We start from the raw sequence: 24264 nt of genomic DNA, 5'->3' as shown, positions 1-24264 counted from the left end.
TCACATGTGCTCATTCATAAACATAAAACAAAGAAAACCAGCCCAGAAATAACAATCCCAGAGAACCTAGACAACAATGAGGACCCTAAGAGAGACTTACATAGATCTAATTTGCATGGGAAGTAGAAAAAGACAAGATCTCCTGAGTAAATTGGGAGCATGGGGACTTTGGGAGAGGGTTGAAGGGGAGGGGAGAGGCAGGGAGAGGAGCAGAGAAAAATGTAGAGCTCAATAAAAAAAATTCAAGCCTCGAATTCTGAGGGTTTTTTTTGTAAACTTTTGCTTTGTAAATAATTTTATACTTCCAGCTAAGTTGTTTAAATCAACAGTACAAAGAACAGCCTTGTGCCTTTCATTCCAGATGCATGAACGTTTAACCTATTTGCTTATCGTTTAGCCTCTCTCTTTCTCTCTCTCTCTCTCTCTCTCTCTCTCTCTCTCTCACACACACACACACACACACACACACACACCACACACACACACACACACACACACACACACACCCCAAATTCCTTGAAGGCAAGGTGCCTCTTGTGGCTCCTCCCCCGACCCCCAGTTTCAGGCAGTCTTGGCACCTCATAGTTCAGTAGTGGCTTCATGGTCTGTCCCTGCCGCTGTCACCAGTTCTCATGCTCACTTTCTCGTTTCCTCAGCTAACCCAGTTATGTCCTTTCATACAGTTGTTCCCCTAATGCCTCAGTCTAGGGTCAGGGATTGCATTCAGGGATTGCATGACTCTTTAGCATCTTCTAATCTGGAACTTTCCATAGGCTTTTCTGGTCTTTTGTTACAGTGGCATTTAGGAGAAATGCAATCAACCCTTCCCCTTCCTCCTTGCTAAACAGCATCAACAGCAAGAGAGAAACAGAACTGTGTGCTTATCTGATGTGTCTTCATGACGGCAGCAGAGGCCTCCCTACTATCCGTGTGGAACTGAGGCATTCCTATTAAGGGCATAGAATTCATTTCTCACTTTCATCATGACAAAGTCACCCAGAAGTTCTGGGCATGGCCCCTGGGAGCCCTTTCAAGCTGGTGCCCTAGCCTACTGACATAGCCCAGTTTCTGAACTTGTCCTTACTGTCTGACCTAACATGACATCCAGGATCCTTCCCTCGTACCATCTCTGTCCTGGCTGTGGCATTTGTTGTTTCTCTGAGCACTGTTGGAAAATGGTATTAACTGGCCAAGATCAGGACTACACATCTTTACAGAGACACGTGCTGGAAGTTGTGAGTTGGCTCCACTGTCTACAGTTTAATGAATCTGAATTTTCACATTACTCACAAACACACACACAAGATGGCGAGTCTCAGGGAGTCTGTCTCCCTCCTAGCTTTGTCTTCACAGAGTCATGGTGAGTTTTGCTTTGTATGCACTTCATTTGAGTGGCAGCATCATCAGATAGCATGGAAGCCTCTTCGTGGGCCTTGAATGGCATTCCATCAATAGATGGCCCTGCCCTGCTTAGAAACACCAGCCACCATGAGCTGTCTTCCACCTTTGTTGATGGTGAAAATGTATGTGCAGAGGGATCCATCTCTATCTAAAGAGCTGAAGAATTAGACCATCAATTTTTCCAACAGACAAGCAGGCAAAAGAATGAAATGACAAGTTGAAAAAGAAACACAAGTAATCAACAAAGAGTGTAAACCTAGCCAGGCAGTGGTGGCGCACGTCTTTAATTCCAGCACTGGGAGACAGAGGCAGGAGAAGCTCTGTGAGTTCATGGCCAGCCTGGTGGTCTATGGAGTGAATTCCAGGACAGTCAGGGCTACACAGAGAAACCCTTTCTTAAAAAAAGTCTAAACCTAGAATAGTGGAACACACCTGTAATCCTGGTACTTGGCAGGGGCTTAGAGCCATCCCCAGCTACATAGAGACTTGGAAGATAGCGTGGGCTATAGGACATCTTGTCTCAAAGTAAACAAACTGCTCACCCACACTAATAATTCAAGAAAAGCAAATGAAAATAGCAGTTAAGTTGCTTTTGTTTTTGTCTATCTGTGTTTGAGTAATAGAAACAAAAAGGAAACCAACCTAAGAAGAGAAACACAGATGTTAAATATTGACACAGACACATATGTTGAGAGAGGTTTCTGTCCTGCCCAGTCCCTCAGCTGTTCTGTCCCAAAGAAATACACAGAGATCTATATTAATTATAAACTGGTTGGCCCATTAGCTCAGGCTTCTTATTAACTCTTACATCTTAAAGTAACCCATAATTTTTGTCTATATTAGCCACGTGGCTTGGTACCTTTTATCAGTGAGGCATTCTCATCTTGCTTCCTCTGCCTCTGGGTGATGACTGCAGACTCTTCCCAGAATTCTTCTGTTCTAGTAGCCCCACCTATACTTCCTGCCTGGCTACTGACCAATTAGCATTTTATTAAACCAATACAAGTGACAAATCTTTACAGTATACAAAGCCATTGTCCCACAGCACACATAGGATCTAGAACTCACTGTAGCATCATTATGTCAGGTTGTCAACTCAGCTTTGTTAATTTCTAAACCTTTTCAGCTTTAGATATTTAGCATCTAAGGTGATGCTTGGCTCATGAGGAGTTCAATAAAGGAAGGGTCATATTTGTTTAAGATGTATTTTTATTATTTCCAGAAGAGGGTGCCAGATGCCTTGAAACTGGAGTTGCCAGTGGTTGTGAGTTGCCCCATGTGGGTGCTCGGAATGGAATGCAGACCCTCTGGAACAGGAGCAAACCCTCTAAAGTGCTCTAATGTTCCTCCAGCACCAAGGCTATATCCCTTAATAGATAGGACAACAAAATTAGAAATTAATGACAAAAATTAACCTATTGCTTGAAAATTCAAAGTACTTAAAGAGGCATGTATATGATGTGGTGTGTGTGTGTGTGTGTGTGTGTGTGTGTGAGAGAGAGAGAGAGAGAGAGAGAGAGAGAGAGAGAGAGAGAGAGAGAGATTGAGCACCTACACACAGAACATAGGTACAGGAGTATTGGATATCAAATTGATACTCCAAATTTTCTGACTCTGCATTTATAGATTCAGCTATCAAATATTGAACATGTTTGGGTGGAATGCAACTGTATTGACCACGTATATTTGTTTATTGTTTTTATTCCCAGACAGTATGTGACTAGGCACTGTAAACAGTGTAGAGGGGGGTTAAAGCATGCAGGAGGTGGTTGGAACACCATCTACACATGTACTATCCCACTTTACATATGTGACTTGAGCATTCTTGGACTTTGGTATCTGAACATGGAGGGATAACAGTACTAATTGATGGGTGTGTAGTGTAGCAGAGAGGGTCCGTGTAGCCTACACTTCTGCATGTAAGTGGGTATCTGTGGATAGAGGTATCAGTGTGGGTGTGTGTCCTGTTTCAGTATGAGGAAATGCCATAGGTCTGCAAGCCCAGACCTGTGGCTTCCGGGAGATGTAGCAGAGCTAGTTTAACATAGCATGGGCTTCAGCGGCCAGGCCTTTGGCCAACCCAGCTATGGGTTCCGTGGCAACAGCAGCAGTGTAGTGGGGGTAGAGACCAAGGGGACCCAAGGACAGGGACAGGCAGACAAGGATGCCCCTTCAATCTCCCTGTCACTCTCTCTTCAGATGCAGTGGGGACCAGGTGTGAGTTCCTTGAACTTCTGTTTCCCTTGCAGAGGTTTGGAAGAGTGTTCGTGAGAGAGGAGGGGCCATGTGTCCATTACAGGAAATAAGCTGTGTGATTGCATTCCAATAAATCAGTGCAGATGTCAGAGCACTGTGGGGCCTCGTGGGCTCTGCGGGCCGTAGAATTCAATATGATACGCTTCAGTCTGTGGACTAATGGGCTGCTGCTGGACACCACGTGACCCAGCCTTCCCGAAGATGCGAGGCAGGGCTGAAAACTGGCATAGATCTATTTATTGTGACAGTGTGTATTTCTGCTGGTGGGTGTGTGGGGTGGAGGTGGGAGGAGGCCACAGGGTCTGGCCCTGCTGCGAGGCTGTCACTGCTTCACATGCTCTGCCGCCTCCTTCCCTGTGCTTAGCACAAGTGTCCCAGCTGTTAATTCATTCAACGCTGTGAGTCCCTCTAAGCTGGCGTTCACACCTGCAGCGTGTGTGCGTGCGTGTGAGCACGTGTGTGCATGTGTAGGTATATCCCGGATGCTGTAGGTAGCTTCCAGCAGGGGAGAGCAGGCTGTACACTCATGAACTTAGTTAGACAACTGCCTTGGTGACTGTGTCCATCTGGTCTCTAAAGACTCAGAGTAAGGCTGGGTCTGCAGCTCACTGGTAGCGTGCTTAGCTAGCATGCTTAAGGTCCTAGGTTCAGTCTCCACTAATAGCAGAAAAGACAATAACCGCCCCTCCCAAAGATAGAACAAAACAAAAACCTGGAAAACATGCCTGTTTTTCTCCCAAGTGATGACCAAGGTGGATATGCTCACTTTGTTGAACCCAAATTAGAAGTTTGTCTTTAAAATTCCACCTTGCTGGGCTTGGTGATGCAGTGTTTGGGGGAATCTCCCCAGGACCTGGGAAGTCTGGTCTTTCTCCTGGAGCTGTCCTTGACCCCTGCCTGCCTGGCCTTCAGCAAGAGTGTCCTTAATCCATCGGTCTCAGGCATGCAGAGGCCGCTTCTGGCTGTGCCCAATGCCACACAGAGGGCTGTGCTTGACCCTCAGTGTTCACTCAGTGAGAGTGAAGGAAAGGGATTGAGCCCCAAGCCCACAGGCAGAGCCAACCGTAGCAGCCCCAGGGGCTAGACAGGGAGGCAGAGAGGAGGAGAGTCGCCACAGAAGCCTGGACAGAGGCACAGCCCAGCTAGGGGTAAGACTGAAGGAATCAGTGGGGGCTGGAGAGACTTGGTCTTGCTCCTCAAAGGGAGGAGATGCCACAGACCATAGGGAGCTGGGAGAGTCCCTGAGCTCCTGGGGGAAGAACGGAAGCTGAGAGCTGGGTGGGACAGCAGGAGACCGCAGTGCTCAGGGGCTGTGGAACCAGCTGGAGAGCGCAGGTGTAAGGTCTAGGGCTGGGAGGAGTGGTCTGGAGACATTCCGTGTCTCCGCTGGCTCTGGGAGGTCCAAATGCCCTTTGTACCCGCTGGCCTTCCCCAGAATCATGGGGTCTAGGAGAAGGCATGGGAAAGCTTCATGCAGCCTAGCAAGGCAGACCAGGCTACCTGGGAAGGACCCTCTGCTACATCTCTTAAAATTTGCATTTTGCAAGTGTTAATGGATGTTTACAGGAAAGGACGGCCTTATGAGCAATTAGGCAACTTTGAGTATTACAGAGGCTTCTGGGCCTTGACCTTTGCCCCTGTGTCCACTGAGTTCTGTGGCTGCAGTCCTTCGTTCCTCTCCCTCCCTCCCTCCTGCTCTCCTTCCCTCTTTCTCCCAACAGTTCCTAGAGGCTCCTCTTGCTGGGGTCTGGAAGGGGTGCAGACCTGTCCTGGGAGTGGAAAACAAAGAGAACCCCCACCCCCACCCCTGCTGCCAAGTGATTGGCAAGGCTGACAGGGGCTCAGGAGCTGCAGGGTGGGAAGATCTGCCCCAGAAAGTGGGGACAGTCTTGCAGCGCTGGTGACCCTTAACTTGGCTTTGCAAGATTCCCAGACCCATGGCAGAGAAGGGCACCGGGAGCTGAGGAAGGGTGGCAGAGAAGGGCACCGGGAGCTGAGGAAGCCTTTAGACCTAGCGCTGGGGGGATGACCAGCAAGGGTTGGTGGAGTGGCAGAAAGTGTGGGGTGGGGTAGGGGTTATGAGTGTTCAGCGAGGTGGCGGCTCTTAGCTTCTTCCCTACGAGGCATTGACTCCTATGGAGGCAACAGTCTTGTGACTTCATGTGGTGGTGGCTGTGGCTCACAGACTGGAGTAAGCCTCAAGCACGGTGGCAGAAGTCACTTTCTGTCTTCCCAGGGAGTAATGTGGTGGTGCTGGCAGTACAGAAGGGATACTGTCAGGAACGGACTGAGGCAGCCGGAGTCCTCTGACTTGGAAAGAAGAGGGATTTTGCAGACCTGTGAGCAAAGGCCAGATCTTTTCATCAAAGAGGTGTTGCAAATCAAGAGGGAGGATGGTGGACAAACGAGCTGAGGTGGAAGCAGCCAGATGACAGAGCAAGAAATGCTGACAGCTTTCGATAGACAACAGAATCTTGAAGTGAAAATTAAATCTGTAATGATGTGATGCCATGTTTCCACCCACCGGCCAGCCAGCAGCTGCATCCTGACGATTCGTCCTGCAGCGTGCGTTGGAAATGGTGCCAGCCTGGCCCTTTCACACCGGTTTATGGGGCTGGAAAAACTCCCAACCCCTTTGATGATCAACTGAACCACACTGGTGCAGTTTTCAAATACATGCACCCTTTGACCTGGTAATTCTCCCTCCTGAACACACAATCGTTGTCCATGAGGTCAGCACGCGTGTGCGACAGCTGCTCCTGTGCACTGCAGTGGCAGAGCTGGAAGCCATGTGAGGGTAACGAGCTGGGCGGTGGTGCCACACAGCTTCAGTCCCAGCACTCGGGAGACAGAGGCAGGTGGATCTCTATGAGTTCAGGGCCAGCCTGGTCTACAGAGTGAGCTCCAGGACAGCCTGGAGCTACACAGCCACCCTGGATCTCGAAACACGAAAAAGGGAGCAGTGAAGGAAATGAAAGTATGACATGTAATTACAACACATGTGTCATGGGTCTTACCATGTCACTAAAAAGCTAAGACCCACTTCCATGTGTATATAATGATACAGTCATGTACGTATCAAAGGACAGTGTTGGATTAAAACAAACACAGTGCAGGTTGATGTGTACTGAAGAGAAGAACTGGCACACGCACGCACACACATACAGAGACACACATGTGCAGAGACATAGTCACTCACACACACACACAGACACACATGTGCAGAGACATAGTCACGCACGCACACACATACAGAGACACACATGTGCAGAGACATAGTCACTCACACACACACACAGACACACATGTGCAGAGACATAGTCACGCACGCACACACGTCCAGAGACACACATGTGCAGAGACATAGTCACTCACTCACGTGCACACACAGACACACATGTGCAGAGACATAATCACGCACGCACACACACACACAGACACACATGTGCAGAGACATAGTCACTCACGCACACACACACACACACAGACACACATGTGCAGAGACATAGTCACTCATGCACACATGTCCAGAGACACACATGTGCAGAGACATAGTCACTCACGCACACACACACACACACACAGACACATGTGCAGAGACATAGTCACGCATGCACACACACACACACACCCTTAAGAGATCTTGAATGTACACAAACTTCCTAAAAAGTCACAGAAACCCATCAATGGCAGAGGGTGTACATCCCTTGTCACTATATGCCTCTTGTCACTATAAGCCTCTGAACCAGGCTTTCTTGTTTAGTATTATGTACTGTTGTTGTTGTTGTTTGTCAACTTGACACAAGCTAGAGTTATGCGGGAAGAAGAACATCAGTTGATATGTCTCTTCCAGATTGGTCTGTGAGCATTTTCTTGATTAATGACAGATGTGGGAGGGCCCAGCCCATTGTGGGTACTGCAATTCCTGGACTTGGGGGAAGGGGGTCCTAGGTTCTATAAGACAGCAGGCTGAGCAAGCCAAGCAGAGCAAGCCAGTAAGCAGCAGCCATCCATGGCCTCTGCTTCAGCTCCTGTCCCCAGGTTCTTTCTTGAGTTCTTGTCCTGACTTCCCTCAGTGATGGACTGTGATACTGAGTCATAAACCAAATAAACCCTTTCTTCCCCGGTTGCTTTTTGTCATCTTTTACCACACTGATAGAAAGCAGATGAGGTCATGTTACTTTTGAGGCATATTCATGGTGAGGTCCAGGTGTGGTTCACTTGCTAACAAGCATGAGTAGACTAGTTGAGTTTCTGACGAGGTGAGCAGGAACGGGATTGGTGCTCTTATGAAAAGACCCCAGACTGCTCGCATCCTTCTGCCTACAGCTGCGAGGGCCCTCATCAGGACTTGACTATATTGGCATCCTTCCTGATCTTGGAATTCCAAACAGGAAGAAATAAATTTCCATTGTTTATAAACATTTTAGCTTATGGTACTTTGCTACAGTGAGCTAAATAGATCCAGTCACCCATCCTGTCTGGGGCCAAGCTTCTGCCTCGGGACCTGGTGTGGACCAGTTTAGCAACAGCATATCTTGGCCAGCAAGAAGCTGGCTAAGGCTAGAGAAGTAGTCATGGCTGAATTCAGGTGACTGGCAAAGCCCCTGTGGTCATGAACTTGGTCGCGTGTTTCTCCTGGGCCCCAGCTTTATAAAAACCTGTAGTTTACCTCACAGATGAGAACTGCAAAGACAAAAACAGTGCTGGAGGCGTCTGCTGTTAGTGCGCCTGCAGATACGCAGCTGTTAGTGCACCTGCAGATGCGTGGCCGTTAGTGCGCCTGCAGATACGCAGCTGTTAGTGCGCCTGCAGATACGCAGCTGTTAGTGCGCCTGCAGATACGCAGCTATTAGTGCACCTGCAGATACGCAGCTGTTAGTGCACCTGCAGATACGCAGCTGTTAGTGCACCTGCAGATACGCAGCTGTTAGTGCGCCTGCAGATACGCAGCTGTTAGTGCACCTGCAGATACGCAGCTGTTAGTGCGCCTGCAGATGCGTGGCCGTTAGTGCCTGCAGATGCATATATGTCTGTTAGCGCCTGCAGATGCGCAGCTGTCAGTGTGCCTGCAGATGCACGGCTGTTAGTGTGCCTGCAGATGTGCTGCTGTCAGTGTGCCTACAGATGCACGGCTGTTAGTGAGTCTGCAGATGTGCTGCTGTTAGTGTGCCTGCAGATGCACAGCTGTTAGTGTGCCTGCAGATGTGCTGCTGTTAGTGTGCCTGCAGATGCACAGCTGTTAATGCGCCTGCAGATGCACGGCTGTTAGTGCGCCTGCAGATGTGCTGCTGTTAGTGTGCCTGCAGATGCGCAGCTGTCAGTGTGCCTACAGATGCACGGCTGTTAGTGTGCCTGCAGATGCATAGGTGTTAGTGCATGCATTTGTGCAGCTGTTAGTGTGCCTGCAGATGCACAGCACAGGTAAGAGTTGTGTGTCATGGAATCCCTCCATGACAGTGGACTGGTGGCTGTTAGTTTAGTGATGGCCTAAAAGCTGGCTCCAGCTTCTGTCATTCTGGTTGTGTAGAACAAAATAGAGATCTTCATGAGGAGACTTAGCTCAGACTCCTAACTTGCAAGGTAGCCTCCTTGCAAGGGGGGTAACTTGCAAGTATCCCCCTTGAGCCCCCTCCTTTGTAAAAGAATAGCCATGCACACAGTTTTACAGTGAACTGCTCACATGGTGGGGGAAGCTGCTTGGATTAAAGACAGAGGTGGGGCCTGACCCCGAGGGACTATACCAGATGCCCAGGGTTTTGGGAAAGGCAGCTGGGTGAAGAGCCTCTCTGGTCTGAACAGTCTCAAATCCAAGCCCAGAGACCCAGGTAACCATTGACAGGGTAACCTTGCGGGCTGTCTACCATCTTCCCCACGTTCTCCCGGTAGGCAAGCTTGGGTCTCTCTACAAGAGAGGAGTGACAAAGAGCCATGACCTGCGTGTGACACAGGAGCCTGGCATTGAGGAGGCTGTTGCATGGTAGAGGTAGAAGGCATGTGTGCGATCTGATGTTCAAAGGGCCTAGGAGTTGCCTCTGTGCCCAGCCTGGCTAAGTGGCACAGGGGCTGTGCCAAACGATGCGTCTCTGAAGCCACTGGGGTGGGGGTGGAGAGTTCTGAGGAGCTGGGGGTCTCACTTTATTTTTAACTCTGGGCCATCTGCTCCCACTTCCCACCAGGTGGGCCCCAGTCTGGGAAATATTCAGAGTGAACATATGCTGCTCCCGGGGCGGAGTGTGGGGGTGCTGGGAAGAGGCATCTGTGGGAGTGGGGGTGGGAGAGCCCTGTTCTCAGGAGTTGTGGCCACCAGGTATACCCGTAGGACTCCTTGTGGCCTCCTTGGTGAGAGGCCTTGGCATTTCAGTCTCTGGGGAGGCGACGTCACATTCGAGGAGCTCTCTCAGGACAGACCCCTCCCAGAGTCCCTGACAGGTGCCCCCCCCCGCCCTGCTGAGAGGCTGTTCCTCCAGCAGACTGAGTTTGGAGGATATCCCAAATCCTCCCTCTGACTCCTCCAGGACTTCCTGGATCCCTAGAGTCAATAGCTCTCACGCAAACATCAACCATGTGGGGAGGAAAAAACAAGAAAATTAAAAGGTGCCCTTTTCTTTGTCCCCCCGGCAGGTCTGCTGTCAGAAATTACCACACACACACCCCGTCACCACTTTGTGGCTGTTGCGCAGTAAGCCTGTGGTTAGCGACACTCGGCTTCATTTTATTATTGCATTTTACAAAGTTACCAAGACAACTGAGGCTGTGGCAGAGCCTGGACTACATGCGCCATGAAAATTTAATAAAGAATTTTGAAAGGCTTTTAAGAGGTGGGAGTGGCGGGGGGGGGGGAAGCGAGGTCTCAGCAGACTTCCAGGAGCCTTTCCTGTCAGTGCTCCTAGACTGGCAGCAGCGTTTCCTGGCATCTGTTGATTTCAGCATATGGAGACCATACCTTTTCTCAACAGACATTGTGAAGACACTTCCCTGGTGCCAAGTCTCATGCCAGGCTCTTTGGGTCTATTCTGCTGCACAGAAGAGGGACGGGCGTCAGGGAGGAAAAGTCACCGGTCCACGGCCACTTAGCGACCGTGCAATAGACCAAGCAAGTTCACCCTCATATCAGACTTCCAAAGCCCCTGGTCCTTCCAGAGGGCACAGGGACTCCTTTGGCTTCTCCGTTCTGATGTGAAACAGGGAAAATATCTCTACAGCCCCACTGAGGCTTGGGGGAGTCGGGATGGTTCCTTCAGCCCACAGCTCTGGCCAGAGTCTATGCAAACGCTCCGCCTTCCCTGGTGCTTCTGTGTAAGCGGGGTTTGCGACACAGGGCCACAAAGAGCCTGTTTCCCAATCACTTTCAGAAGCAAAAAGCCAAAAACAAGGAAAACATTAGTGACTTTATCATTTTATGCTGGAGCTCAGTGTGTGTGTGTGTGTGTGTGTGTGTATGTGTGTGTGGGTACGTGTGTGTACGTGTGTGTGTACGCATGTGTCAGTGTAAACAGAGGCAGTGTGTTTTTTCCAGTTAAAGAGAAAGGCAAGACTTTTGGTTATGAGAGGAGGCAACTGAAAAGCATTCTGCAGAATTTCTTTGTCTCTGAGAACAAGAAAAAAATTGCGTTATTTTGTGAGAAATTGTGGGAAATTTTCATTCACATTCATCAGTTGAATTGGGAGAGTGGCTAAATTGTCAATGGAGGTTAGGTAGGTTTCAGGCTACACTGCTCATTGGTGAATTTCCCTCATCAAGCATGGGCAGCTCTCTGCCTCTGGGAACACAGTTCGCAGATGTGGGCTCATGAGTCCTGAGCTTCAAGAGAAGGCACCCAAAGCCAACCCAGTTCTCACAGAGCTGAGGAATAAAGGAATTAATCAAGGAATGAAGGTGTGTGGCGGGGGAGTGTGTGGATTTGATCCATGTTGGAGTAGTATTCTGCCAATCACAGGGCTGACTCCAGACATCTGAGGCGCGGCATTTCCCAGCTTGTGTCTTCAGATGCGTGTGGATGAGAGGCAGCAAGGGGGTCGCCTTGGCTTCGTCCGTCTCCATGAACATTATTCAAGGAAGCTTGTCATCATCTTGCCTAATGTCCCCAAAATTCTGAGAGAAGATATCACCCACATTTGGGTGGTTGAGGACCTGGAGTCCCTACAGGCTCCGTGGGCTTTGGGGTCAGAAAAATAAGCTGGAAGGCTCCAAGTCCCTAGACTCCCCAGGTGTACTCTGATGGACCATGCAGCTTCCCTGCCACACAGGCTGCCGTATCTGCTCGACCGGGCTTTGGCCAGGCGCCAGAACTAGTGCTGGTCCCTCTCTCACTGCGTAGCTTGGAAGATCAGACAATAAGAGACACTGAAGAGATCCCTTTGAACTGTGAAGCACTGAGAACAGGTTCATTCACACAGGAAAAGGAGTTTCTCGAATAATCTAGTGAGGCCGGAATGTTTCTCACACACCTGTCCGGCTCCTTCCTGACTAGCTGCATTCACAACACAGCACCCGCTCCGATTGTGTGCTGTGACTGTAGACGGGAGGCAGGGTGGATACCCAGGAGGAGCAGGTGAAGGCCATCTGGCCTAGCAGTCCTTGGAGTTCAGGGCTGAAGGAGAGGGGGTTCCCGCTCAGGAATAGGCCTAAGTCCTGAGCTGAAGGTCACATGGAATCTGGATGTGGAGAGACTCAAGGATCAGCAAAGCCACCGTCTACTCCTGGGCTCATGGGACAACTACCATGCCCGGGAACGAGATCAGCCGATTGGGAATCTGGGGATGTTCAGCTAAATAGCTTGGCAAAGCTTAAAAAGCCATGATTCCTAAGGGCATCCACAGCACATGGAGAGAGGGTGCGTGGCTCCTCACCTAGAACTCAGTTTTCTGCCACTTCAGCAAGCATCTCTGCCCCTTAGCAGCTGACCTGGATCTAACAGCCCATGCCTGGCCTTGAAGTCACCGCTGGGTTCCCATGGGTAAGCACTGCAAAGGGGGCTCTCTGCATTCCTGGGCATATATGGAAGCGGCGGTCCATTCTGTGAGGGTGAAGGGAATAGGCTGGGGTGAGCTGTAGAAGGGCTCTAGAACCAAGCCTCTCCAGAAGAAGTTGTTCGCTATTGGCCAGAGGGCTCTGACTGGACCAGGTAGGTAGTGGTAGCAGCAAGTGCAGGGTGGGGGAGTTGGGGGCAGCGGCCTGCCAGGGTCTTCCTGCCAGTGGCTCACTGTTTCTCTGATCACAGATTCTAGGAGCACTGAGTCCAGAAGGTAAAACCAGGCCTATGGGGTCCTTGCGGCTCCTGGGGAAGAAAGGGAGAAGCTTCACCACAAGCCCTTGACTGGGGACACTTTCAGTAGGGACTTCTAGGCTCCCTGGTTGTCCTGCTCCCTCTCAGAAGCTAGGAAGGGAGGGAGGGGCCGAAGGGTATGGGGGCAGAGGCATGGCTCTATCTGGGAGAGACTGGCTGAGGGCTAAACTAAGAGGAGACAGAGAGTTCCCTGGGATAACAGGAGAGACACAGCCCCCATCCAGCCACCAGGAGGCTCCAGGAGGCCCTGTTCTGCCAGGAGTGGGGATGGGGTGGGCATCTGGTAGGACCAGCATTTCAATAGCTCCACTGGATCCTCGTATGTCCACTATGTCCTTGTAGACTCCTGGCCAGGCTGGAGGGTCACGGTCCCAGCCTCCACCAGATGAAAAGCTGAGTCCAGTCTGAAGGCTGGGACCTCCCAATGGGCCATGGTTCTCAGGAGGCCTCTACAGAAGAGACTTAGACCCCAGCCATTCACAGGGCCTGCAGCGCTCAGCAGAGGTCCCTGGGCCTGGATGGGCTCTCTGGGACTCCTTCCCTGCAGGAGGAAAGAGCCAGCCGGATTACTTTCATCTTAGCCACAGCTTGCAGAAAGTGAGGGGCTGGTCGCCGAAGTGAGTAAAGGCAGCGGTGTCTCTGGGAAACGGGGTGGGGACAGAAGTCTCTTAGTGTGCACTCTCACAGCAGAGTGATCCTGAAACTCTGACAGTATTGGGGGGTAACTTGTCCGCAAAGGGCTTCCCTAATCATCACTATAGAGTCAAATCCTCAGGGGTGTGGAGCCTCCCAAGGTCATGCGCTACAGACTGAGTGGCTCTATAACCAGAGGACCAACTGTGACCTACCTCTAGATGACTGCACAGCATAGAGAGGCCATCTCTCACTGTGGGAGCTGGCATTTTTATATCACCTCAATATGGCCGCAGTTCTACCTCTTGAACCCGTTTCCCCTCGGCTCCATGTTGGAGGGCACTTTCTGAAGACTCATTTTGAGAATGTGTCAAGTTAAAGCTCTTTTTAATAGGCCCTGTACAGATCCCGCGGCTGGCCAACAAGGATCCCCACAGTAGAGCATTCGAGAACACTGATTGCTCGGGTCCAGGCCCTCATGCCCTCTGCACACACTTCTTGTCCCGCCTCTCCTCTGGGCCTTACGTTCTCCCCTCAGTGCTGACAGCCCAGTGCCGGGTGGGTACACAGTGGCTCTTGGCCATTGGGTCAGCACCCCACTTTTGCAGGGTTCCCCTGGAACCTGGATGGGGAGACTGAAGAACTTGTTATTTCTTAATAATTAGTAATAAATCAATCGTTGCAGTGACAGGCAAGTTAATGAAATAACTGAGGTTAATCTGTTAAGTACACCATGTAGCACATGATTGGGGTGTCTGCCATCTTGATATTCTACTTATTTCAGAGGACAGGTGGAAGGAAAGCGATGCTTTGATCCTGAGCTCCGACCAGCAGGCTCGCAGAGGCCCCAGCAGACCGCAGGTGTGACCTTGCACCCACGGTTCCTCGCTTCAAGATGGTTTGTCCTTTCTCCCATCCTCCATTCCTCTATGGCCCCAAGCACAAGAGAACTGCTCAGTTGGTGCTGCCCAGGAACCCGGAATAATAGGTGCCATCTGTCACATCTCAGATGTCAGACGTCTACTGATGACTCACAAGCAGGGTGGGTCACCATGAGGTGCTGGGAGGAGGGTGGGCAAGAATTAGCCATGTGAGGTGAGAGCCCTGCAGAACACAGAGGACTCCCGGCCATTGCAGCTGGGACCCTGGTGGCTCCCCACAGATCAGGGCAGCCCAGGGTACTCAGCCCCCAAGAGCACACCTTCTTCCAGGACAGCAGGGCGGCCTTCAGGACAGAGCGTGTCTAGAGTGAGACAGCTTATTAGCACCGATTATGCGGGGTGCAGGGCTGCCTGCGGCTGACTGGGTTGTGGGATTGGTCTCCTGAGGCGGACTACTTTGGGGGCGCCGGCCCCGGCCACACACCAAGCGCTTCTCATCCAGCAGGGATAGGTGGTATTCACACAGGTCGATCAAGGAGGCCACCTGCTCATGCAGAGGCAACAGTTTGAACTTCCTCTGGGCCAGGAAGAAGAAAGCTTCGACAAATGCCTGGAGACACATCCCTGCGAACAGAGAGATGCTGTTAGAGAACTCATGGTACCCAGGGAGGCTCCCCAGAGCACAAAGGCTTGCAAGAGCCATTCTGCTCAGCACACCGCCATTTGGAAACTACACGAGGCCAGCACACGGAGGACCTCCCATGCCCAGGCACTCTGAACTCAAACTGCCCCAGGAAGTAGATTTAATTCTCTCTCAGATATGGGGAAACCGAGACACAGGGAAGTGGGGAGACCTGAGTAGAAAGTGGTGGTGCTTAGATTTCAGTCTTGCCCCAAATTTATTCCTGGGCACCATGATGAAATGTCTTCCTGTGAAAACGCAGCTCCCAAACTTTCACCATCAGAGAGGGTAATATAGCTATCAGTCCGACAGCTGTGCTCGCGATCCTGATACAGGTGTATGCAGTCAGCTGCAAAAACCTTAAACCTTAAATGTAAATGTAAGCCTTAAATCTTAAGGTTTATGCATTTTGCTACTTGTAAAATTTACCTCATCAAATAAAATAAACCCAGCCTTCTCTTTGGTTGTTGTGTTGTGAATACCTGGTCTCCTGCTAATGGCACTATTTGAGAAGGTTCTGGAAACATCAGCTTCCTACCTGAGGTGCCTACCTGAAGGAATTCGGTCACTGGAGGCATGCCTTTGAAGACCATATCTGTCCCTCTGGCCCCTTACTCTTTCTTTCCTTCCTGTCCACAGGTGACCCATCTCCTCTGCCGCTCACTCCTACCACCATGAGTTCTGCTCAAGTATGTGGGGCCAAGCAACCATGGACTTGGGAGGCTAAAACTCTTCCTCCCATAAGGTTGTTCTCTAAGACGTATCTCAGTCACAGCCAATGAGAATAATTGGCAATCCCCCCCCCCCCCCCCCCGCCCAGCCAGCAGCAGGGATGTTCTGGGATGCACGGTGTGCTGTCCCCACCGCGCCCTGGAACGTTCCTCTTAAGTTCCGACCTGTTCCTGGGATTTGAGCTCAGAATTCCAAGGTCAGAATTAAGCAGACCCCCTGGTATATTTGGGTCTCTCAGGGTTGGGCCTAGGACCTCAGGCCCCATGAGCGCTCTGCAGGCACTCTACGGCGGACCTCTGTCCTGGCCCCACCTGCTTTGGCATCAAGTGGCAAAGTAGAACTTGGCGCAGTTTTAGGTTTATGGATAAATGAACAGAGAGTTCCCAGGGGCCCTTGCGTCACGCAGCTTGTCAGTGTGACCCACTCGTTCCAACTCCAGCCAGTATGGAAGGTGCCGGTGTAGGTCTGTGTGCGTTCTTTGCTTTCTGTAGTTCTGTATTTTTGGGGAAATGTAGACGTCAGGTGTGTCTGCTTATGACATCACATGGAACAGTTCACTGCCCCTCCCAGCTGCCTGGCTTGCACCCGCCATGCCCCCTCCACCTCTCCGATCCTTGTTTTTTTATTGCTGTGGCTTCTCCCTTCCCAGAGGGCAGCCAGCAGGGCTGTTGCCTTTCAGAGACGTCTTCCACTCAGCAGGTTCCGCTGGTGTCTGCATCTTCATGTGGTTTGGTGTCCATCCCCCTTCTAAGACAGGGTTTCCCTGTGTAGCAATTCTGTCTGTCCTGGAACTTCCCCCCCTCTTTTAAATTAAGTTTTGAGGTCACCATACACGTGATAGGGGCTCCAGTATGGGCTCTTCATAAGCAGCTTCCATTATTACATTCTGGTCTCAGCTGTTCACTTCCCCACTACCCTTCCTCATGCTCTCCTTCCCCTCCAGCTGCTTCTCCTTTACCCAGCTTCTCCTCCATTCTGCTTTCTAGAATATTCCATTCATTACTGGCTCTATTTCTCATTTCCTTTAAGTCTCTTCCTCTATTCTCAAGGCCCTCTTTCTAGTTTTGCACCCATATACACACCACACACACACACACACACACATACACACACACACACACGCCGAATTTTAAATTTAGTGGGGATGTGAGTTATTTTTCCAGGCCAATTGAATCCATTTCCTGCAAATGTCATTGTTTCATTTTTCTTTATGACTGTATGAAATTCCATTTATATATGGACCATGCTTTCTTCATCTGTTCATTCAGCATCTGTGAACATCTGTGCTGCTTCCATTTCTTGACTATTTCGGAACTTGGAAGTGCAAGTCCCTCTGTGGTGTTTTGATTGGAGTCCTGCGGGCACACACCCAGAGGAGCTACTCTAGCTTTGGTTTACTGGAGAAATCCCATACGGATGTACATGGTAGCTGCCTCAGTTTCCCCTGCACCAGCAGCGAGGATGCATTCCTCTTTGTAACATCCTCAGCAGCATTCTTTGTCCTGTCTATTGATTTAGAGAAAGGGTCTCCCTGTGTAGACCAGGATGGTCTGGGACTTCTGTGTAGACCAGGCTAGCCTTCAACTCAGAGTTCCGCCAGCCTCTGCCTCCTGAGTGCTGAGATTAAAGGCATGCGCCACCACCACTGGACATTTCTCAGTGGGACCTAGGGCTCATCAGTTAGGCCAAGCTGACAGGCCAGGGAGCCTCAAGGATCTGCCTGTTTCCACTTCCCTAGTGGACTCCGATCCTGTCCCGCCACGCCTGGCATTTCCCGTGGGTGTGGGCTTCGACTCCAGACTTCATGACAGCGAGCGCAGCGTGCATTTTACCAGCCAAGCTCCCCCATCCTCAGGACAGTCTGCTCTGGATCTCCCTGGCGGCCAGGGGCGCCTTGGCGAGAACCTTTACTGGCTGCTTATGTTTCGTCTTTTGAGAGCCGTCTGTTCAGTTCATCATCCCATTTGCTAACTGGAGAACTTGGGGTTTGGTGTCTTTGTGGTAATCCCTGTATCTTCGACATCAGCCTCTGTCAGATGTGCAGTGGACGTGGCTTTCCCCCACTCCGTGGGCTGTCTCTTGGCCTGGCGGTTATTTCCTTCACTGTGCAGAAGCTTCCTGACTTCATGGAATCCTGGGATTATTTCCTGGGCTGTTGGAGGCCTGTGCAGAGAGTCCTTGCCTGAGTTCACACCGTGAAGCTTTTCCCTCCAACCCCCTCTTGCCCCTTTCCTGGCAGCACCTGCTGCAGCCTGCAGCCTGCAGCCTGCTTGGTTTTGTTTTGTGGCCCTTTGGCTGTGCTCATCTCTTTTGCTTTTTGTTTAGCTCATCGCTCTGTCGCAGCGACAGAAACCCAGAAGGCACTCAGTAGCCATGAGCAGATGACTGGCTGGGTAGGTGGTGGGGGATGAATGTGTCAGCATGAGGCGCTTTATAGATGTTGTCACTGACCCTCCCCGGGGTCATTACTGTGCTCTAAGATGAGGAACAAGACAGAGATGAAGCAACCTTGCGAGGTCAGCAACGGAGCAGCAGCCTAGGAAATCAGTTTGTAAACCAAACTGTGTTGAATGAAAGGTCCTGAGTCTTCCCAGCATCCACATGAAAATGAACTCAGGGATCCTCAGGCAGGTGACAACTGGGGCCAGCATCAGTGTCTTGCAGCGTGCTAGCCAAGGCTGGCTCTGCTGGCTGATCACCCCTGGCCTCAGGTTTGCACACACAGGCTGCCCTGGGGCCTGAGAACACCTTTGACTTGGGAATGCAGTGGAGCGGAAAAGGCAGTGGCTTTGTGGCTCTGCTCTTGCTAGACGCCCTGCAAAGTCCCTTGCCCCACAGGAGAAGATGGTAAGGGATGAGGGACTCTTCTGTGTAAGCAGAAGCCTGCTATGGGCAGATAGGGAAATGGCCGCAATCTGACTCAAGAGGCAGAGATGTCCCAAATATCTACTCTTGGCTAGGTTTACTAAGAAGGGTATGTGCATGCGTTCTGTGTATGTGAACATGTATGTGTTTGAGCATAAGAGTGTGTGCACATGAATGTATATGTTACAGTTGGTTGGGTGGGTCAGATAAATACAGTGGAAGATGCTGGGCTCTCAGCCAGAAAAATACCGTCACCTTCCAGCCTCCCATCTCTGTGGTCTAAACATTTCTCTCGAAGCCTGGCCATGTCTGAGACAGCGATCTCACTGGACACCGAGGGCCGTGTCTGAGACAGCAATCTCACTGGACACCGAAGGCCGTGTCTGAGACAGCGATCTCACTGGACACCGAGGGCCGTGTCTCAGACAGCGATCTCACTGGACACCGAGGGCCGTGTCTGAGACAGCGATCTCACTGGACACCGAGGGCCGTGTCTGAGACAGCGATCTCACTGGACACCGAGGGCCGTGTCTCAGACAGCGATCTCACTGGACACCGAGGACACCGAGGGCCGTGTCTCAGACAGTGATCTCATCAGACACCAAGGGCTGTGTCTCAGACATCTGATAAGATAAAGAACTTGGGCCAGAATGTAGATCAGCCATCTCATCAATAACGTTGATTACATGAGCTGACACCACTTCCAGCTAGTCTTTCTCAACAAAGGGAATGGCCAGCTGTTTATGCTCTGGCTCAGGCCTCTGGTCCAGGCTGTGACCAGCAGTTTGCAGGTCACAGCTCTGAGTACTTCCAGTGTCCACACACGGCAGAGCTAATGGCCATTCCAATTACCAGCGTCTTGTTAAATGTGGCTTCTGGGGTGAGGCCAAAGTGTGCATACTGTTAGGTCTGGGGGCTGCTGGCGTTTGGACCACACTGAGCAGCAGAATGGAAAACACAGCAACTGCACCTCATGGGATTACTTTTGCCCCCTTCACTGAAGACTTCCTGTGATTTGAGCTGTCATTCACAGAAGGAATATGTCGGGAAGGGTCCATGGCTGGATTGTTTGGATGAGGGCATTCTGAGAGGAGAGGAGGTTTAATTCACCACCCTTGGCATCTTCTTTCCTAATTTCCTTGTCTGTCTTCTTTTCTAATTTCCTAGAGCGAATGTGTGTGAAAAACACACCAAAAAGATATTTTGTCTTCTGAAACAAGTGGTAAAGGGACTCGCCTTCTAGTTCAGGCCAGCCCCAAACCTGTACAATTCTCCTGTCTCAGTCTCCTGAGTGCTGTGATTGCATGTCTGCACCCCCACACTTGACTTGGAATGGGAAATTAGAGTGGGTGGAAGAGGTGGCGACAGGGTATTTGCTTCTTGTTTTGTTTTGTTTTTCAAGACAGGGTTTCTCTGTAGTTCTTTGGAGCCTGTTCTGGAACTCACTCTGTAGACCAGGCTGGCCTCGAACTCACAAAGATCCACCAGCCTCTGCCTCTCAAGTGCTGGGATTAAAGGCAGGTGCCACTACCGCCTGGCCAGGGTACCTGCCTCCTTAATGATGAGCCCGAGTTTGAAGTTCGGTACGCATATTGCTTTGAAAAAATACAATGCAAACACACACACACACACACACACACACACACACACACACACATCATTGAGGGGTATGTTTCAAGACTCTCCAGAGAAGTCCTGAAACTATAGCCAATACAAAACACTGTAGTGTACATGTTATATTTTCCCCTTCTATGACCTGCAGCAACATACCATAGCACCAGAACTAATTCGTCTCTCCCTGCTTTATCCCCTGATGTCACCTTTGTGTCACCCATCTTTGTGCTCTGGGCCACTGCCGGGTAGTAAGGCTCACTCCAGCATAAGCACAGCCACGCTGCTGCACCACATACAGGGTGGATACACCAGATGAAGACATGATTTGTGGTCTGGTGGAATAGAACAGGTCTACCGGGGATTCTACCATGGGATTCAGATACATAATTCACAACATGAAAATATTTATTTCTGGAATTTTTCTCTTAGTATTTAAAGGCTAGTTAGTTAGTTAGTTAGTTAGTTGCTAGTGGGGGGACCACCATAAAGGGAGACAAAAAGTGAGGAAAACAGGCAGTGACTCACACAAAAGTGTTGTCCTGCCTGGCATGGTGGTACCCGCCTTTAATCCCAGTGCTCGAGGCAGAGGCAGGGGGATCTCTGGTTTAAGCCCAGCCTGGTCTACAGAGTGAGTTCCAGGACAGTCAGGACTACACAGAGAAACCCTCTCTGGAAAAGTAAAAATAGAGGAGGGGGGAGAGGGAGAGAGAGGAAGGGAGGGAGGGAGGAGGAGGAAGGGAGAGAGAGAAAGCCATCTTAACACTTAAGGCAGGCGGGTGGCAGCTCACTGCCCTCCCCTTATAGACCTGATCATCTTACAGGACTCCTGACTCTTTACAGCCCACAAGGCCACCATCATTACTATGGAATCCTTGTCGAGCACCATTGTTTTACCCAAGAGTCAGTGTATAAATCCCAAGTGTGTAAATTCTGAGTCAATCAGTAATCTATAGCATGAGGACCAGAGCCCAGCTCTCCCTACATGCTCAGCATAGGCTCAAACCACACAGCATCCCACTCCTAGAGTAAAGTTAAGGGCCAGATAATGGCAACCTTCAGACTGTGGTCCAATCACTTGGACTTTGGAAAAGCAAATTTGCAGAAGATTAACAGTCATTATACCATTTAACACAGCAATGACAGACCTAGAAACTTCCCCAATACAATGCATTCTCACATGGGTGACTCATTGCCAACTCTGCACAGTACAGGCCTTCCATGGTGTCTTAGCTGGGGTTTCTGTTGTTGTGAAGACACACCAAGACCATGGCAACTCTTATAAAGGAAAACATTTAATTGGGGCTGGTTTACAGTACAGAGGTTTAGTCCACTATCAACATGGTGGCATGCAGGCAGATATGGTGCTGGAGAAGGAGCTGAGAGTCCTATATCTTGATCTGAAGACAACAGGAAGTGAACTGAGACATTGGTCATGGCTTGAGCATATATAAGACCTCAAAGCCCCCCTCCACAGTGACACACACACACACTTCCTCCAACAAGGCCACACCTTCTAATAGTGCCACTCCCTATGAGCTTATGGGGGCCATTACATTCAGACTTCAGCATACAGCGTTAGAACCTTTTCTGCTTTTCCATATTTTTTCAAATGATATCATGTGTGCTCACTCTTGGTAATAATTTTTTAAAAAATAGAAAAAGCTTATTTTTTAAACAAATACCCTAACCATACTCCAGGGTACTGGTTCTTTGAGGCTCCCCTTGGCCACCCAAAGTGGAAGTCAGCTACATTTCCTGGCGCTTCTCCCGTTACCGCCTACTAGCTACAAATCCATGGGTGCATGGCCTCTGTCCCTAGGAGAGAGGAGTGTTCTGGAAGCATGCTCGAGACACAGGTGCTGTGACGGCCACCATACAGAACAACATCGTACAGACACTAGAGCTGAGACAGACCCATGGACATGCTGAATGCCCCTGACTTGGGGTTCTGGAACTTCAGCGTCCCCTGACCACCCGAGTGGGAGGGGTATTGGAAAGCAGATAGGGGAAGCCAGAGCTTCAGATCCAGAAGTCCAAGGTGAGGCCTGAAAAATCTGCCTTCATCAATTCTCACGTGATGCTGAGGGCTGGGGACCAGGGACTCCTCTTGTGGGTAGCCCCTTCCCCCAGCTGGGTCCTGCCTGGGCAAACTTTACTCTTAAAGCCCTAAAGTGAGAGGAGCTTGACTTTGAGCTAAAGACATTTTTTTAAAAGACATTTATTTTAAGACATTGATTGAGAGAAACACAACCCGTTATTTTTAAAAGTCTAATGACCGATCTGAGAAAACCATGAACCTGTCCCAGTGGTGTGCTGAGCCCTCCCGTGGTTTCTGAGAGACCACATACTTGCCTCACTGCCCAACCACTAAGTGGGAAGACTTCCATGACCCCCTGGTCCTTGCTTCCATCGATCGTACTAAGGTAGAATAGTACGAACCTAGGAAGGTTCTAGAAGGCTAGGTCACAGATGGCCCTTAGACCATGGCAGATTTCCGACTGAGGAAGGTGAGAGGCCAGCAGGACGTCTGAGGTAACAAGATGGCTGCTGTTCCATGCTGAAACCAATATGGGGCATGTATGAAAGACAAGGATGCTGCACCAGTCCAAACGAAAGCTGACAGGGGCACCTCGGGGACGGTAGTGAGGGCTGAGCAGGCTCTGGGCACGCTGAGATCTGCCTGCGGGCCAGATGTAGGTGTGATGGAAAGGCAAGCATCCTGGTGAAGCAGGGCTTGAGACCAGCTCCAGGAGACAGGCCTTCTCTTGGTTTTATGCACAAGGTAATTGGAGGATCTTGCCAGAGATGCAGTTTTCTGTCCCCTTCTCTTGGAGGCCTGTTGTCAGCGGTGCATCAGAAGATGCATCTGTCACAGCCGACTTGGGGGCCTTTGGGATGAACACTCCAATGTGCTTGTGTCTTGAGGAGGCAACATAGTGAGGACGCCCAGAGGATGCTCTCTGAGAAAGCTAGCACGAGGGTGGCGAAGGGTCCTTGAGGATACTGGGAAAGCTTCCTCCTTTAAGTACCACTGCCCACCATCCCTGTCCTCAGGCGGCCCACATGCTCGATGACAAAGAGCAGCAATGCCTAACTTCCTCGTGCTTAGAGGCCGGAGGAGCCAGCAGGCTGAGAGTGCTCAGGCTCTCGGGAGGCAAATGGCCCCCTTCTTACTGTGCCTTCCTAAGTCAGAGGGTGTGTGGTCATGCCCTCTGCTGTCTTTTTTGCCCAGGGAACTAACACATTTGGAAAGGGGCCTCATTCAACACCAGCCGCTTCCTTAGAGACTTTCTTGATCCATAATCCAGCCCACAGGGGATAGTCCCAATATGGGAAGTGGAGGAGCATGCTGCACTCCAGTCCTGCTGAGGGGACCCTGCCATGTGGAAATACTCTCTGAGTCCAGAGACATTTAGAGAAGAGTTAAACCCTCACCTTTCTCCCCTGCTCCTGTGCCCATCACAAGGAAGACCATCAGGCTGGGCTTGGGCTCTGGAGACATCTCACGACTCGTTACAGCCAAAGGAGTGAATGTTAGTTCACAGTTATTGAGTCTTGTTATGTGAAAGCCCTGGGATAAAGACATTGTTCAACCAGATTGTACCGAAATCTTATAAAGCAGGTGTTCTTCAAAGCCATTTTACATTCACAAAACATGCCAAAGTCACATGGCTGGCAGGTGCGGCCCAAGCAACAGTCTTTAGCATTTTTGCTCAGTGCTGCTTTGAGTCTTCAAACATCTGGTCACCTCAGAGTTGCCCCCGGGCTGCGGAGAAACAAACAAACAACAACAAGACACTTAAAGAAGAAAAGAAAATTCCAGAAGCAAAATCTATCTTGGAGTGAGTAAGGATTGAGCACCATCCATATCTCTGCCAATTGCCAAGAAGGACAGACAAGATAGGCAAGA

General features: G+C 50.4%; 1 protein-coding gene across 3 annotated transcripts in view; it reads right to left on the bottom strand.

Annotated features, from left to right (window-relative positions):
- Positions 1-10322: 10322 nt before the first annotated feature.
- Positions 10323-24264, bottom strand: part of Ttll11 (tubulin tyrosine ligase like 11) — a 237967-nt gene continuing 224025 nt past the window's right edge. For all 3 annotated transcript variants that reach the window (XM_087899678.1, XM_087899676.1, XM_087899677.1), the window contains one exon: positions 10323-15085. In XM_087899678.1, the coding sequence (XP_087755804.1) occupies positions 14808-15085 (278 nt within the window). In that variant the 3' untranslated portion in view covers positions 10323-14807. The remainder of the gene's footprint in view (positions 15086-24264) is intronic.

This window comes from Myodes glareolus, chromosome 21 (genome assembly GCF_982192425.1).
Source record: "Myodes glareolus chromosome 21, mMyoGla1.1, whole genome shotgun sequence".
NCBI classification, from domain to species: domain Eukaryota; kingdom Metazoa; phylum Chordata; class Mammalia; order Rodentia; family Cricetidae; genus Myodes; species Myodes glareolus.
The sequence above is the reverse complement of the archived record's forward strand: the minus strand, read 5'-3'. Positions and strand labels throughout refer to the sequence as shown.